The sequence below is a fragment of the Megachile rotundata genome, chromosome 7, assembly GCF_050947335.1.
Source record: "Megachile rotundata isolate GNS110a chromosome 7, iyMegRotu1, whole genome shotgun sequence".
NCBI classification, from domain to species: domain Eukaryota; kingdom Metazoa; phylum Arthropoda; class Insecta; order Hymenoptera; family Megachilidae; genus Megachile; species Megachile rotundata.
The window spans coordinates 3,250,212-3,267,225 of NC_134989.1; the positions used below are offsets into that span (position 1 = coordinate 3,250,212).

The 17,014-nt window shown below is 29.9% G+C and overlaps 1 protein-coding gene across 3 annotated transcripts in view; it reads left to right on the forward strand.

Annotated features, from left to right (window-relative positions):
- Window positions 1-17,014, forward strand: part of LOC100884044 (rap guanine nucleotide exchange factor 2) — a 302,494-nt gene that overhangs the window by 69,627 nt on the left and 215,853 nt on the right. For all 3 annotated transcript variants that reach the window (XM_012293190.2, XM_076533673.1, XM_076533674.1), the window contains exons 3-4: window positions 14,064-14,191; window positions 16,156-16,239. In XM_012293190.2, the coding sequence (XP_012148580.1) occupies window positions 14,064-14,191; window positions 16,156-16,239 (212 nt within the window). The remainder of the gene's footprint in view (window positions 1-14,063; window positions 14,192-16,155; window positions 16,240-17,014) is intronic.

A 17,014-nucleotide genomic window follows, 5' to 3' on the forward strand; every position in this document is an offset into this window, starting at 1 on the left:
GAGTGTATCTTGTTTATCAAGCGAGTTTCACCGAGGAAAATTTGGAGGAAATAGATTTCTTCCGATACATTAACGTTCAATGGAGAACTCAGCAAAATAGAAAGGATACCCAGATATCTAAATTTTTAAGTTTCTACGCTTCTACATTGTTTAATTTCTAAATCTTGCTATTTTTTGAATTTTATATGTTTACATTTACAAATTTTTTCATTCCTAAGAAGGACATTTATAAATTTTGTCATTTCTAAGTTTCTAAGTTTCAAAAATTGACAGAAGTTTTTATATATTTTCAGAATTTTTATATTTGAAATTTCTATATTTTTATATTTTTACATACTTTTATTTCAGAATTTTTTAATTTGAAACTTCTATATCCCTGAATTTCTAACTGCCTAGGTTAATAAATTTTTAAGTTTTTACGTATTTTAATTTATTAATTTTTATATGTTAATTTTCCAAATTTTTAAATTTTGGATTTGGAAATTTCCACAGGTTTTAACTTCTAAATTTTTAAGTTTAAAAAGTTCAAAAAACTTCTAAACGTTCAAATGTCAGAATTTCTAATAAAGTTTGTGTGACTAAAATCTTTTTGTACGAGAAGATGTTACGATTGCCACTAATATATTTCAAAATCCATATAAAAATGATAATATAACAAGAATTCATGCTATTTAGAATCATCTTATTATTATCAGATCATCTTATTTTCCCGGTACATTTAAATCTACGTACACGCATGATTTTATTTTATGTTCTTGATGACGATAGCATAAATTTTTACTGCATATTTGATTATTGTAAAATCATTCTTAGAATGATCGTTTTTCAAGGTACAGTTAGAGAACGAAAGTAAATTGTCTCTGGTCACGCGTAACTTTCACTGTGCTGTGCTCATAAAGCAAATAAAACACACTTGAGTGAAATATCTCTAGAAATCGCTAATAAAAAGAAGAGAGTTACAAATCGTTAGCACATAATAATTTCGTATGCTATATACGTAGACAAATTCAACTTTTTGACAAATAAAATTTCTTGCAATTAAAAAGCAATAAGTGTATTACAAATTCTAAGTAACTTTACTAGGTTGTTGAAGATTTTATTAAGTCATTCAAAATTAAGTAAAGCTATTAAAAAAGACCATAAAAACGGGAAATGGTTATTACCCATTAAAACCTCTTTAACACTTGCATTTTTCATGGTAGTCAATTAAACTAATTCTTATTTAAAGCATATTATATTTAAAGCTTATTATATTGCATCAAAAATACTCTGCTTGTATTACAGAGTGAACGAATAATCACAAAAATAAAATTCAAGTAAAAAATTTCGCTATTAAAAGCTGTAGAATTAAATTCTAGAGGTTAAATAATTAACATGGATTAAAAATTGTTATTTATCGAATTTCAAGAACGTTCCGGACTTACAATTAGTCACAAACGTATTTACATATTCCTAAAATGTTCTCCTCATTTTCCAACTTTATTTCTTCTGGTGCGAATTCAAACTTGTCAAAAGATTCGGAAGATAGAAGTAATTTAATCGATAGACCATCAGTGTTCGTACGTGTCCCTTCCGTTAGCAAGAATATTTGAAAATTCCTCATTAAACTTGGTTGTTATCTCCATAATCGCGATTTTAAGCGAGAGTATACACACGCACCAAATGCATTCGTGACTGCATTCACGGTGGCCGAAAGGTTAAAGGGCATCGTCAATATCCTCCAACAGAAACGCTTGAACTTTCCAAACGAATAATCTGCCGCATCTTATCTTCATATAATCGTGTTGGACTCCTGCGCACAGCGTCCATCATCGGCCTAAAAATTCGCCATCTTTGCACCTTTGAAACCAATCTTCGGGTCAGAGGTTAAAAGGGTTTGCAAATTTTCAGTGGCGTTAATTCAATGAAACTTACCCCAGGTGCCACATTCTGATCAAAGAATCGACTTTCGAGCATGTTTCTGCGGGAATAAGCTTCTTTGCTGTTCGAATATTGGTACTTTGTCCCTGGGAAGATACGGTTTATTTAAATCGGTAATGGGCAGGTCACTGGCCACGGGAATTCGTGGAAATTTCAAGTTCCTAGATTTTTAAATCACGAAATTTTCATATTGTTCAATTTTTTAGTTTGAAAATATTCATAACTTTTAAATTCTTAAATTTCTAAATTTTTAAATTTTCAGTGTCTTTAAAATCGCAAGTGTAAAAATTTCGAAATTTTCGAATTTTCAAAATTGTCAAATCTTGTGATTTCTAAGCTTGAAGGTTCTTTAAATTTCTAAATTAAGTTCTCAAATTTTCAAAATTCTAAATTCTTAAATTTGTTAAATTCCCAAATTCTGATATCATAAAAATTCTAAAATTTTCAGATTTCTAAACTCTGTAAGTTCTCTAAATTCCCAAATTCTCAGACTCTCAAATTTTGGTTTAGCAGAATATTCGAAACTCCCGTTTCCTAAATTCCCATACTGTTAAAAGTCAAAATCTTTAAATTTCGAAGTTGAAAATTCCCGTTCAAACACGGTTACCAATCACATACATGAATGCATGCAATATAAAGTTCTATGAGAATACTCCGTCATTTAAACGATAAAATTTTCTGTCGATCAGTCGAAGAAATCTAATGCTTCAAAGTTCTTGGAGAAAGTTTCCCGATGAACGAATCTGTCGCGTTACCGCGAAGCTAGACAATTTTAAACAATTTCCTCAGTATCGTTAAAAACTTTTCCCTGCTATCCTTCATCATCGGTTTCTTTTTTCACCCAAGTTATCGGAAACGGATGAAGAATGTCTGCACCTCGGCCGACCGTTTCAGGTCGAGATTTTTGCTAAATAACTGCTGGTGATTACAAGCTAACAGATTCGGTCTTTGTTAGAGTGGGTGGAAAATTGTTTTCGTTGCCTCGAATCGGTTCAACGTTCTGTGAAAACTCTCTTTTCACTGCTAACTACCTTTGTTTCGTCCGGAATTTCGACTAACTGGCAGCGGTATGTTTCTAATCCGAGCGTCGGGCAGTTGATTGCCACCCGAAAAATTGCCCAGCTTTGTCCGATGATGATGCCTTTTTTCATTGCGTGATCTATCGACGTTCGAGGAATTTTTTGTACAGTTGAAATCCTGTGCGCGGCGATGACAGAAAGAATCACACATCGTAGGTAATTTCTGTCGACTGTGAAAAAGAATTTGGAGATTTTGTTTATTTTATTTCTTCTATTTTCAGCGACGTTTTTAATTCAGTCTTTATTGGAATAATGCGTATAATGCTGCATTTATGATTTTTAGGATGAGTCGATGAAGTTATAAATGAAGTTTTATTGAACTTTAACCGGTTAACACTAGGTTTACAGACGTTTGATGGTCACTTATACATATTTAAATTTGAACTAAAGTAGAAAGATAAATAAGTTGGAGGTGATATGTAAACTGCCTACGACATTGATTCTCTAACTTGACGAAAATTGACATATATTTTTACAAAAATTTCTTAATAAGTTTTATCACTTAAAATAAGAGATCTATGATCAGCCATTTTGATGGGTTTCGTAAATCCAGTGTGAAATGTGTTGTAAGGTTTTCTATTTTAAATTATTGCATTCTGTAAGATGCTTCTCTTCAAATAGTATACTGCTTTTTATCGAAATAACGAATTATTGTTTTAATCATTTTATATTTTATTTTCCATTTACTTATCTTTTCGTCTTATTTTACGGGTATAATTTATCTCTTTACGTCTGGTATTTTTTAGATGTCAAGATGGTTACATTTACATTGATATTTTCCGGATATCAATTATTATTTAAGCTCTGCGTTGTAGTTAATGAAAAGATGAATTCAGAAAACTGTAATAAGTAAGATGGTATTAAATTGTCCATGAACATTAAAAGCAGACTAAGTATTGAGTGCAGTTGAATCCCATACTCTTAATTTAGCATTAATACTGAACAGTACTATCTTTCATTGTTCAAAGTACATTTAATATCTTATCTGATTCTAAAAGTCAGTTCAATCTATTAGTTGGGTTGTGCGAATACATAATTGTCTATTGCAAATGATATTACCGAAGGGTTAAGAATGGCTAAATGGATGTTATGTATATACATATGTTCTCGGTAGAAATTGGTTGAAAGAACAAGAAACGACTTTACTTGTCAGTATAATGATTAATATACATGCGTAATTTATACATGGTCTTCACGCAAGGGTGGAACGATCTAGACTGTCAATTTACAGATGCCAGTGCATATACAAGATGTCATGCGGGGTCGAGGTATCGTTACTCCCACAGTAAATATACATTTTATTCTTTTTACAAGTTTATCTTGTCTTACAACTAGAAGAAGACAAGAAAAATGACAAAAAGATATCATTAAACATTTTTTGTGTGTACGATATAATATATTTTGGAACTCGAATAAGGAATACTTCTGCAAAAAGTATCTTCTTGCAGAAACCAAGAACTCGGATTTCCGTATAAGAGTGAATGGTTTCGTTTTAAACTTCAGTAATTTTGCTAGGAAGACAATGTGTTTCTATTTTAACCCCAATACTCATTTCCGACCTCAGATAAATTTGTCCACCCAAACTTTCTGCTAAACGCGTTTAAACTTTGTACGTCTACGAGAGCGATTCCACCAAAATCCATTTCCTTCATTATTACTTCGAACTACAGTACTTCAACTGTACTCCAATTAAAAGCAGCAGTCAAGTTGCAATTTATAATCTCTTATTAACTACTTGAGGATTTGATAATTTATGAATTACAGAAATTAAAAATTGCAAAGCTTGAAAATTTGAAGAATTAAAAATTTTTTAATTTGGATATTTGAAACATTTGAAACCCGGGCATTTAAAAATCTTAATGTAAAAAAATTTGTGAATTTGAAAATTCGATAATTTGGAAATAAACTGATATGGAAGTGAAATATTTGGGAACGCAGGAATTTCAAAATGTTTGGAGAAACTAAAAATCTATATGTAGAATCACTACAACAATCCAAAATATTTGAAAATCTGTCAGCAAGAAGATTGGATAATTTGAGGATATAGAGATTTTGAAATAATGCAATATGGCAGTTTAGAAATTTTGGAATAAGGTAATTTAAAGATTTAGAAAATTTTGAATAAAATAATTTGGGGACTTTGAAATTTTGTAATGAAATCTTTTGATGATTTAGAAATTTTGTAATGACGTAATTCGGGGACTTACGAATTTTTAAATGAGGCTTTTTGGAGACTTCAGAACTTAATTATTAATTTTTAATAATACTTAAAAACTTAAGTTTGAAAAACTTGAACTGGCACACAGTAACCTCCTAATCAAAAGCATGAGAATGGAGAATCTTTGATGGCGCCGTTCGGTCTCCAAAATGTTGCTGCGAAAAGAAAAAGGGCGCGTTCGGCTCCGTTGACTCTCGATGGGTTCGCCATTCTTTTTACTCGTCTTTCGTACACGAAAAGTGGAGCGAACACTGGACGACCTTCGCGTATGGATCGTATGAACTAAAGTTACGAGCACGTCACGTAAGATTTTGAAGGGGAACCATGTGGTGTCCCGTAAATATCAATTATTGAGACTCTCTGGTGTCTCGTAAATGCGAAACGAAACTTCAATCCACCACGGTGCAATGCATTTCGTTGTATGAAGATGGATTAGGGTTGCTATGGCTGTCAGTAAGGGGTTTTTACCGTGTTAGCTTTTAGATGTACATATACAGTTAACATATATGTATTGGTCGCTATGGAAGGCACTGGTAACATAAATCTATATCTACAGGATGGCATGTAACAACTAAAAGAGCGATGATTATTCGTGAAAATTTGATGAAAAATGTGAAATAAATATTTAAGATTTTAATTTTTAAATTCTTAGATAGCCAAATTACAAGTTTTTCAAATTATCGAGTTTAAATATTTCCATAATTGAAATAAATTTCAATGTGTTCAAATCATCAAATTTCCAACTTTAAAAATTTTCATAATTCTATATTTTCAATTTTTTCAAATTCTAAAATTTTCAGATTTTTACACCTGAAATAAATATTAACATCTTCGAATTGCCAAAGGGTATAGCCGGATAAGGTGGTCAAATGTGCCCTTGAGACGAATTAGAAATCCAATTCGTCAGTCGTTAGCATATCCAAAAAAAACATCTCACACCAAGTTTCAATTCCCTATCTCATCCGTGGGGGTAATAAAAGGGAAAAAAACGAAATTCCGGTGTTTGGCCCTTTTTGCCTATTTAATTTCGTACAAAAATTCTGAAAAAATTCTAAAACATTGAGGACCACATAGCGCATATTATAGAATTTTTTTAGATTTTTTGTATGAAATTAAATAGGCAAAAAGGGCCAAACACCGGAATTTCGTTTTTTCCCTTTTATTACCCCCACGGATGAGATAGGGAGGTGAAACTTGGTGTGAGATGTTTTTTTTTGGATATGCTACCGACTAACGAATTGGGTTTCTAATTCGACTCGAGGGCACATTTGACTACCTTATCCGGCTATACCCTTTTTAACTTTTCGCATTTTTAAGTTTCCACATTTCTAAATTCTTAAACTCCCAAATTACCAAATTGTCAAAAATCTCTTAAATTCTCAGATCACCAAACAATAAAATTCCTAACTTCCCAAATTCCAAGTCTTCCAATTTCTTAAATTTTCAGATTTTCGAATGACTAAATTTTCAAGGTTTTAAATCCTAATTTTCCAGACTTTCAAGTTTTTAGATCCCAAATTTTCAATTTTTCAAAGTTCTTGTATCTCAAATTTTGGAATTTTCAATTTTTCATGATTTCACATTCCATATTTTTAAATTTCAAAATCCCAAATCGAATGTACTACAAATTGAACACCGCATACATTGCTTCAATTTAATTTCTCTAAAAACTCCGTCAATTTTAATTATATTAATACTTGTGCTAAAGTAAACTTGTAATTTTGATGAATCAACATGTTTTTGACTGTATAACGAAACCTGCTAATTATTTCATCTCTTATCTTGTTTAATGGAAGCTACATATGTTTGTTTTGTACAAATAAAGCAAAAATGTATGCGTTCGAATACATTTAATAAAACAAGAGTAAATACATGAAACATACGTATCCGATTTCTGTTCGCCTTTTCATTAATTTACTTTTTGGAATAAATGGATCCACGAAATCCATTTATAAATTAAAATGGGTCAAGTGGTATATAGCGTTGACGCTTTTAAAATATTGCTCGCCTTAATGAGCAATAAAGTAATTTAAGCAAGTGAGCCTTTAAATTAATCCGAACAATTTATTTATTACTCCTACGTTGTTACGTTACGATAAATCTCCCTTGTACGCGATTAAATTAAGGCGCATTCTATCGAAAGTTGCGAAGTACTTACTTACGATGCGCAATCTTTCATTTTTAAGTTTACGTTTTGCACAGCTGTGTATCACATCTATTAAGTAATTATATTTCAGATGTATTTTATCGAAGTTATTAATATTAAGTTCAAAATTCACTTTTCAGTCTACTTACAATACATCATGATTTTATTGAATTTTTGAATTAAAACATGTTCTTCTAATGTACATCTAAATTTCTCCAATTTCTTCAACACAATCTCTCTCAGTCGTTAGTAATACTTTCACAGTGAAACTCACAGCAATATTTTAAGCGTATTCAAAGAAAGGGAAACAGGAAGCAGCTTTGTTTCAAATTCAAATGACCCAAGCAGTCAGGAGAAGTGAAGCGAGATAAAGAAGCTTTTCTTTTATTCTTACCCTGTTTCCCTACGATTATTATCTGATCAGCCAGCCTTGGAAACGACAGTTTCGAAGAAAAGTGTCTCATGTTTTTTCCAATACTCTTCTATTCATGGATTTGACCATCAAGAGCAAAATTTAGTCTCGGATTTTCCTGAAATATACTTTATCTTTCTTTGAATCGCTGTGTATTGCTAGAACGATAATGGAAACGCTCTTATGGGGTGTCTTATCTTTGGTTGGCACCATGGTCAACGTAGCATTACACCACATTAGGGCAGCCTGATCTTGCGTCGCTCTTAGTGGGCAATTTCGAGTATTACAATAAATTGGCTGCGTTCAGATGCAATACTGGTTGAACGTGTTTGTTCAGTTGATGTGATTGTCCTCGTAATGTGGATTAATATTATGAGCGATAGTGTTTTGCAGAAAATTTTATGCAAAATAATTTCGACTGTAACCATGGTATAAATTAACACTAAACCTACCGACATATAATGTGTACTTAATTTGAAATTAAAAATGAAATTGAAAATTAAATAAGCAAACGACGAAACATAAATCAGTACACACATCTATTCTTTATCTTCATGAAAATTTACGTTGATTTTAAGGAATGTACTTTAACAAAATGTGTGCCTTATAATGAGAAACTTGTGGAGCGGTCACTTGACCGGTTTGGTAGTTTTAGTCTTAATATTATTAGATAGTGGTGATATTAATTCGTGATACACATTATAGTTCAGATACAACAAATCAAAATTATATTCGCTGCTTGGTTGAATCTGGAGTGTAATACGAGAATCCTTAAGTCTAAAATATACTTAACATTTCATTTTCCCTATTTATTTTAACATTGCAGCAATAATTAGCTAGCTCTGACTGATTCAATTGCTTAAAAAATTGTAAGTTAAGGGATTAACAGAAAAGCTTCGGAATAGAAAATTTGTAACAATATAGTACCAGACGAAAGGACAAATATAGATTTTTGATCAAGCTATCATTTTTAGCCACAAAATGTATAATAAAAGTATCGATAAATATTAGATAACATACCTTGGCGGTGATGCCTAAAATCTCTAGAAGTATTAATTTTTTATCATTCAGCTAAACTAACTGTTGCTATTACAAAACTTTTTAAAACATCTGGTATAAGGGTTGAAAAATATAAAATTAAAGGTGTATACTAAAGTTATAAAGTTTGTAACTTTTCAAATTTATAATTTTATGAATTTCTAATTTTCCAAATTTTGAAATCTTAAATTATCGAATTTCTAAATTCCCAAATTTCTGAACTTTTATATTCTTATATTAAAATTTAAAAATTTCAAGAAACTCAGAAGTTTACATATTTATATTTTTAAACTATCAAATTTAAAAATTCTCATAGTTTTATAAATTTCGGGAAGTTCAAAGAGTTTCATTTTCAAGCGGATATAATATCTGAAGTACCACCTTCCAAATTGACACATTTTTATTTCATTTAAAGCTGAAATTCTCAAATCTCTATAAAACTATGAGTTCGCATTTCAATAATCAATAAAATCAGGACTTCAAATTTTCACTAACAAGGGACATCACCCAACTGATACACGCCGATTTTGATGAAATTTTTATGTTATAGAACTCGAAAAAATATTTGACACGTATTCTTTTTATCGGCAAACATCCACTCTGAAGTGGTGAAAATAACCCTTAAAGTTGGGGTTGAAAAAACTATTTTCGCAAATATCTCGGGAACTATTAGGCCCAGACAAAAAATTCAAAATGCAAATTTTTCTGTTTTAGAAGACCAATAATATATCGTAGGTGGAGTTTTGACAAATTTATTTATTTAAAAAATATGTTAAAAATTAACATTATTTTGCAAATTTTTTTAATAAAACGTACCATTTTGATTAAATTTCACATACATAAAGTATGGGACCTAAATTGTATTTCTGTGAAGTGTAATCTCTTCGTGATAATTTAGAGCACATGCAATTAAAGGAATTGCATCTGCTGATTATGAAGTGCCTCACGATTGCAAAAAATATGGTAACTCTGAAAATATCATTTTTTTATAGTTTTGAAAATTATGTCTTTTATTTTGAAATGATCTTCTAATGTATTATAAACAGTAGCAAACGTAAAAGATGTAATGATGTTATGTATTATAAAATCGAAACGAATATCAGTATTTTTCAGCGCATATTTTGTAAAAGTGACATAGTCTTAATTTGATTAAAAGTAAAGTCAACAGGATGATCAAAATGTTCCGCTCTACTACAGATGCAACCATACGGTCCCATGCCTGTAGGTTAATTTGTAAATCTAATGTAGATACAAGATTTGATATTTCATGCGCGAAATTGTTCCATATTTTATAACCATATACATCAGAAGGTTGTATTAATCTAGTAATGTTTTCTTAATACTTAAAACTGTCAAAGTTTTATTTGGCGAAATGATATTTGTTATCAAAATTTAAAAAAATTAAAAAATTATGAAAAACGTGATATTTTCAGAGTTGTCCAACCTAAGAATATATATTTTACAATCGTGAGGCACTTCATAATCAGCAGATGCAATTCCTTTAATTGCATGTGCTCTAAATTATCACGAAGAAATTACACTTCACAGAAATACAATTTAGGTCCCATACTTTATGTATGTGAAATTTAATCAAAATGGTACGTTTTATTAAAAAAATTTGCAAAATAATGTTAATTTTTAACATATTTTTTAAATAAATAAATTTGTCAAAACTCCACTTACGATATATTATTGGTCTTCTAAAACAGAAAAATTTGCATTTTGAATTTTTTGTCTGGGCCTAATAGTTCCCGAGATATTTGCGAAAATAGTTTTTTCAACCCCAACTTTAAGGGTTATTTTCACCACTTCAGAGTGGATGTTTGCCGATAAAAAGAATACGTGTCAAATATTTTTTCGAGTTCTATAACATATAAAAATTTCATCAAAATCGGCGTGTATCAGTTGGGTGATGTCCCTTATAAGTCATATTCTTTAAATCATAATAGTGATTTAATGTTTATAATTGAATATTAAAATCATATTCTAACCATAATGGAACTTATATAATCACAATATAATGTTATAAGAATATTAATTCATTTTATTGCAAGTCTGAAAGCTCAAATTCCGCAATGTTCATAAATCTAAAAAATTTCATATTTTTATATTCTTAGATAGTGATACAAATAAAAACTTCAATCTCCAAATACTTTACTTATAACGTTAAAACCTCAAATTCGCAAATCGCGAACTTTTTATAAGATTGAAAGCTCAAATTTTTAACTAAATACTTAATTTTCTATGACTTTCCAAACACATATTTTCAAATTTCCAAATATTGATATAAATAAAAGTTTAAATCTCTAAACTCTCTTTTCATACTGTCAAAAGCTCAAATTCACAAAACGCAAAAATCACGTAAGACTGCAAATTTCTAAGTTCCCAAATTCCTATTTGATGAAATTTCAAATTTTCCAATTGTCATTTCTATAATGTCGAGCGCTCAAATTCTTGACTTTTCAAGTTCCTATATGACCATAGGTTCAAATTTCCATCAGATTAAAGACTCGAATTACCAACTTCCCTAACTTTCATATGGCTGATAGCTTTTATTTCCAAATTACTATACTTTCGTAACGTCAAAGGGCTCCAATTCTTTATGTCCCAAATCCCAGTATGATCAAAAGCTCAAGTTTCCTTAAGGTCAAAGACCAAGTTTCCATATAGCCAAAACTGTAAATGTCCAAATTACCAGATTTTTACAATACGTAGAGTTCAAATTCTTATAAAACGAATATCTTGAATTTCCATAACATCAAAGGTTCAAATTTTCAAGGCCCTATATTTTCATAAAAATAAAGGTTCCAATTTTCATCACGTTAAAGGCTTAAATTGTCAAATTTCAAAGTTCTCTGTTAAACATTCGTATTCATCTCGGTTCACTGACTTGTCAACGTATCCTTCGGATTGACATCACAGGAAAATAACATCACATTAATTCCTAGCAAGTTTTAGTCGTAACGCATTATATTGCACGTCGGGGGCACGTGTAGGATTTAATTATCGTTACGACGACGCTACTAATTCATCGTTCCTCCAACTGAACTTGGAATTACGCTGATGAAAGTTTGCTCTTTCTATGGAACTGGATCAACCGGCTCTGTTCGTCTGGCAAATCGAGCGTGGAAATTGAATCCTTACTCCTCTCGATCCCTTGCATCATCGATTCTCGTTGTCTTGTTAGTGGTTCATATGCCAAACAAGGATCAAACGTACCGTTGTCACGAGTGTTCTTTTTCTGATAATTCGTAAAACATCACACTCGTTGGTACACGTTGAAATTTGTTAACACAACGTTTTAGCCATTAACTTCGTTGCACGTGTAGTTCTATCAACTTTTTGCGTGTGTTTAACGAGTTTTGTATTGAATTGATCTGGTATCGAATGCAGAATGCAGTCAACACTTTTTAATTAATTCTTCGATGCAAATTGTGAAGTTGAGAATTGAATTTTAATCGAACACAACTGTAGCTGAATGGATAGTTTATCGAAAAACTATTAGTAACTTCTGCTTGATTGTAATTATTTTACTTAAAAGTAACATGTAGTGTGTTATTGTATTACGTTATGTGATCTATTAAAGTGTAATAAGATTTATTTCATAAAATTGATATGATACATTTATACATTCATATATTCGATAAATATGATTTCATGCTTTTATTACGAAGAAAAATAATTTTTATAGCTATACGAATCGTGTATTTTGAAAGTGGAGCAAGTTCATTTTTGAAAGGACTGAATACAATGATAATAATAGATGAAACTTTACGTGATATTTTTACCGGTAAACAATCTACAGTGAAAATAATTCAAATTTCCTAGTATTGGAGCGATGGAAGTTTAGGTGATTAACAGTATTGGAAAGACGTTTATTCTGAAAGTGGTGCAAGTCCATTCGGGTATAATAAAACTTTTTTTTTAAGCTAGCACTTTGAGCACTATTGGATAATAAATATACATTATCTAACGCCAGAAGATATAAAAAATTTGTCTTTTAGAGCTTACCAATATTTCGAAATTTGAACCCCTTGAAATGAAACAAGTTTGAAATAGAAACCCCTAAATGTCTCGCAATAATGAAAAATGGATTTGCTCCACTTTTAAAATGAACTGTTCATATTACAAAATTTAGGGGTCGATTAAACGATGTTATTTATACACGTTGTTAATGTATTAAATAGTTTCCATTTGTAATCTTGTTGAAAACACATGTGTGTATATGTACACATATACGTTACATATATTCCAATACATTATTATATTCTATTTCTGGTCAGATTGATATAAATCACGATCATAGGTATCAAGTGCAAGATTTGTAGTGAAGAAAGCTTTTCTTTGCAATGTTGTATCTATAAACAATTAAGATGAGTAAATCAGTAACTAATTACTCGTAACCAAATGCACGTGTAAAATTGTCGAAAAGGATTTATAAAAAGATAATTGTTTCATTCAATTTAGATAACGACGAGCAGAGAGATCACTATACAGGATAACAGGGCACATTAGGGTCGCATTAGAGACAATTGCGTTGGCGCGCGCCTCGTTCGAGTTTGTAGGATAGATTGCTTCACCGACACCGATATGTCGATACTCTGCACTGAATTCACATAGTACACTTCTGACAAGAACACTTGGGCGAGAACTTTGCAAACACGGTAATCCACCTTAGAAGCACCTTTCGTGCCCATTAGCTTCAAAACACTTCCAAGTTTCGTACGACAAGGATTATCGTAGTAAACTACGATTTACAAGTTTGAATTGCCCTTTTGGTATTATTTTATATAAGTGTATTCGCTAATTTAGCACAGATCCGTGCAACTGACTTAAAACGTGCGTATGTGATTTTGGTTAAATACGATAAAATAATTATTTTGCGTGTATTTCTCTCAGTGCATATATTTATGAAATAAAGAAATATTGTATATATTTAATAAATGGTACATAATAAATTAATATTAATAATAAACTATAAATTCCATAAATCATATGTAAATCAACATATTTTAGAATTTTATGTGAAAGTATAATAATTGCTTGTTTTGTCTCTTCTGCTATTTTTTATTAATGATCTATAAAAATTCTATAATTTTAAAGAAATTTATCAGTTGTTAGATGCTATTTTAAAAAAGATTCATCGGACAATTACAAACTACTTATACAGTTTATTACTATTTATTCATATTTGTTCATATCAGAATAAATAAATTACTTATTTAATTGTTTATTTAACTTTTATTTCAGGATCTGCAGATCATATATTATGGTCTATTAGGTCTAGAAGCATTACGTCCGTGCAGAGATTCCATTCTCCGTGGGCTTTGCAAGATCGTACGATATGAAAGGCATCAGGCGAACCATGTTCTATACTAGTGAGTAATTCTTTTATTTGCATAATCGATTTTAAGTGTTTATAAATGAATAATTAAATTTCCTTTACAAGAAAACATAGTCTAATAGTACACAAATGAAAGTGCAATAGTACATTTACATAAAAATAGAGTAAATCTTTATATTTTGATAACAAAATTATCTTGTATTTTCACGACTAATTTTATACTTTATTTGAAACAACGCTATTGAGAATATGATGGAGAAATTTTCTTCATCAATTGCTTGTTATGTAGCGTACTACCTTGCCGACGACAGATTCCTCTTTCTACTATAGAAACTGATAACAAAGATATGTGGAACTGTACAAATGTGAAAAATAGATTCATTGTTCTTGTTGCATTCTATTTCAATTCCACATATTACATTTAAGCTATTTTATGCAATGTATTTGGACGAATTCGTATATTCATAGGTTTTATTATATTGAATTGCAATATTTAATATAACATATATTTACTGGTGGTATTTCTGCCTATTTTCAATGATTTATTGCCAAGATTTAATTTATTTGCGAAGTTCTGTATTTTAATTGATTTGACACTCTTCACTAAATTACTCCTTTTAGAGTTCATATTCTTAACAGCAATAATTAATGAATGTTTTAATTAATTAAAATAATGTTATTGCTAGGTAATTAATTTAAAAAAAAAAAAAAAAAAAAAAAATTATGAAATATAATCTTTTTGTAGATTCGTACAGTCATTTCGACGACAGTTCCACTGTTGCCATCTAGTGATAATCGACAGAACAAAACGGAAATTTCTTGTAAAATAAATATTTTTATTATTCATTGATGATAATATAATATTCTTCATCCACAATATAATTCCAATAATAATATTATTGTTCAATAAACTTGTGTAAATCGATAATTGAAGAAATCAAATTTTGCTCGAGAAGAAGTACTATCGCCATCTACTGGTTAGCTGCTGGTACTAGTGAAAGTAATTTGTATTTGATCTCTTGATCTGTTTTAAATGTATGATACGTTCTGAATTAATGCAACATTTTAAACAAGGATATCTTAATGTTTTATCAACGATACTGAATGTATATATCGAGTACCAAACGAATTGTGTAATTTTAAAAATTGGGAAAGTATTTGAAATTGAATTTCGTTGGCGCCAAGGATTTACCGTTGGATGGCTAACACGTCTGTATTCTCTGGCGTATACTTTAATTAAAAATTTATTTATATTTATTTTCTTTCAGTGATTTAAATTATTGAAATTATCATTTTAAACACATAAATACTTAAGTAAACATTTTGATTACGTATTAATTAATTAATAGATTATATAAATAACAAATATTTCACATATTTTCACAACGATGTTCATTACTGACGTTATTTACAAAAAAAGAATGTGTTATAAAATTGATTGCAAATTGACTTTATCTGTAGAGCCAAAACAGGTATTGACATTACCTACATATTAGCTACAATCTTGCAACATACAATTTTTCTTTAACAATTTCAATACTTGTAGTAAACTGTGATTCTATAGTTTCAGATTCTTGAAAAACCATAAATAATTTTTTTCATTGCAGCAAAATATAGTAATCGTTAATTCTATGGAGATTTTTATTGAATTAGTTTGCCTGTTTGACGAGAGATGGCGTCTACGACGCCATTTTCAAACAAGACCATTTGTAGTTCGAAAATCAGAACATGTGGAAGAATAAAATTAACTTATATTAATTGCTATTTAATAATGTGATATTTGTTGTTAATACAGTTTAATTCGCATTAAATTATTATAGCAATTTGCCTAAGAAAGTCGTGATAATTTATGATGAAATTTAAACACAAATAAATAAATTAAATGTAAATAAATATATACTGTTATGGAGACCCTATGTTAGTGTTTATATTGATTGAAATTCACATGCTTTTAATTTAATATTTGAAATATTTATATTTGAAAATAAAATTTTTTAGCACCGGCGAATTGGCCACAAGCTGGTACATACTTCTTTCCGGTTCCGTGTTCATCGATGGTTCCATGTTCCTGCCCCGTTCAAGGTAGGATAACAATCATTCACATTTAAAAAATTACGAAACATAATAATATGAAAGATACAAATTTTTGAACTAATAATTTTCTTGTAATAATCACATTACAAGAAATTAATTATATTAAAAGATATTAAATAATTATAAGAAACTATGAAATTATGGATGTATACAAGCTTCCATTATTTTGAAGACAAATTTCGTATAAATATTTTATAAATACTGTAATATTTTTGGTCAGATCGTTTTCTTTAATTTCTGTTAAGTGTCAATACATACAAGTGTGAATACATACGTAACTCGATAAAATAAGTTGTTTAGTTTTTAAAAATGACTCAGTTTGACTTTCGTTTCTCAGAAGTCATTTAATATAATTAGGAACGTTGCTTTTTTAATATTTTAATAAACAGTATATTACTTTTAATAACCTAAGAACGTATATGTGACTTTAAGCATTTAATAAAAAAAAAAAATACAAAGTATTACCTAGGTATATAGTGAAATTCAGAATTTCTACACTTTACCTTATGCAATTAACGATCACTCAAAAACATCATCTTTCTTCGCAACCAAAAGCAACCTGGTAAATTTATTTCAGTGACTTCCGAGGCTAGACTTTCATACGCGATTTGCATTTCAAATGCAACTTGTTACTCTCGATGTGTAATAAATTTGCACAACATTCGCCCACAAAGTACAGTTATTGTGTTTGCGATTTCATTTGGATTCCATTCTACTTCCGTGGCATATCACTTTATACTATTTTTTTACTTTTATTGGCGGT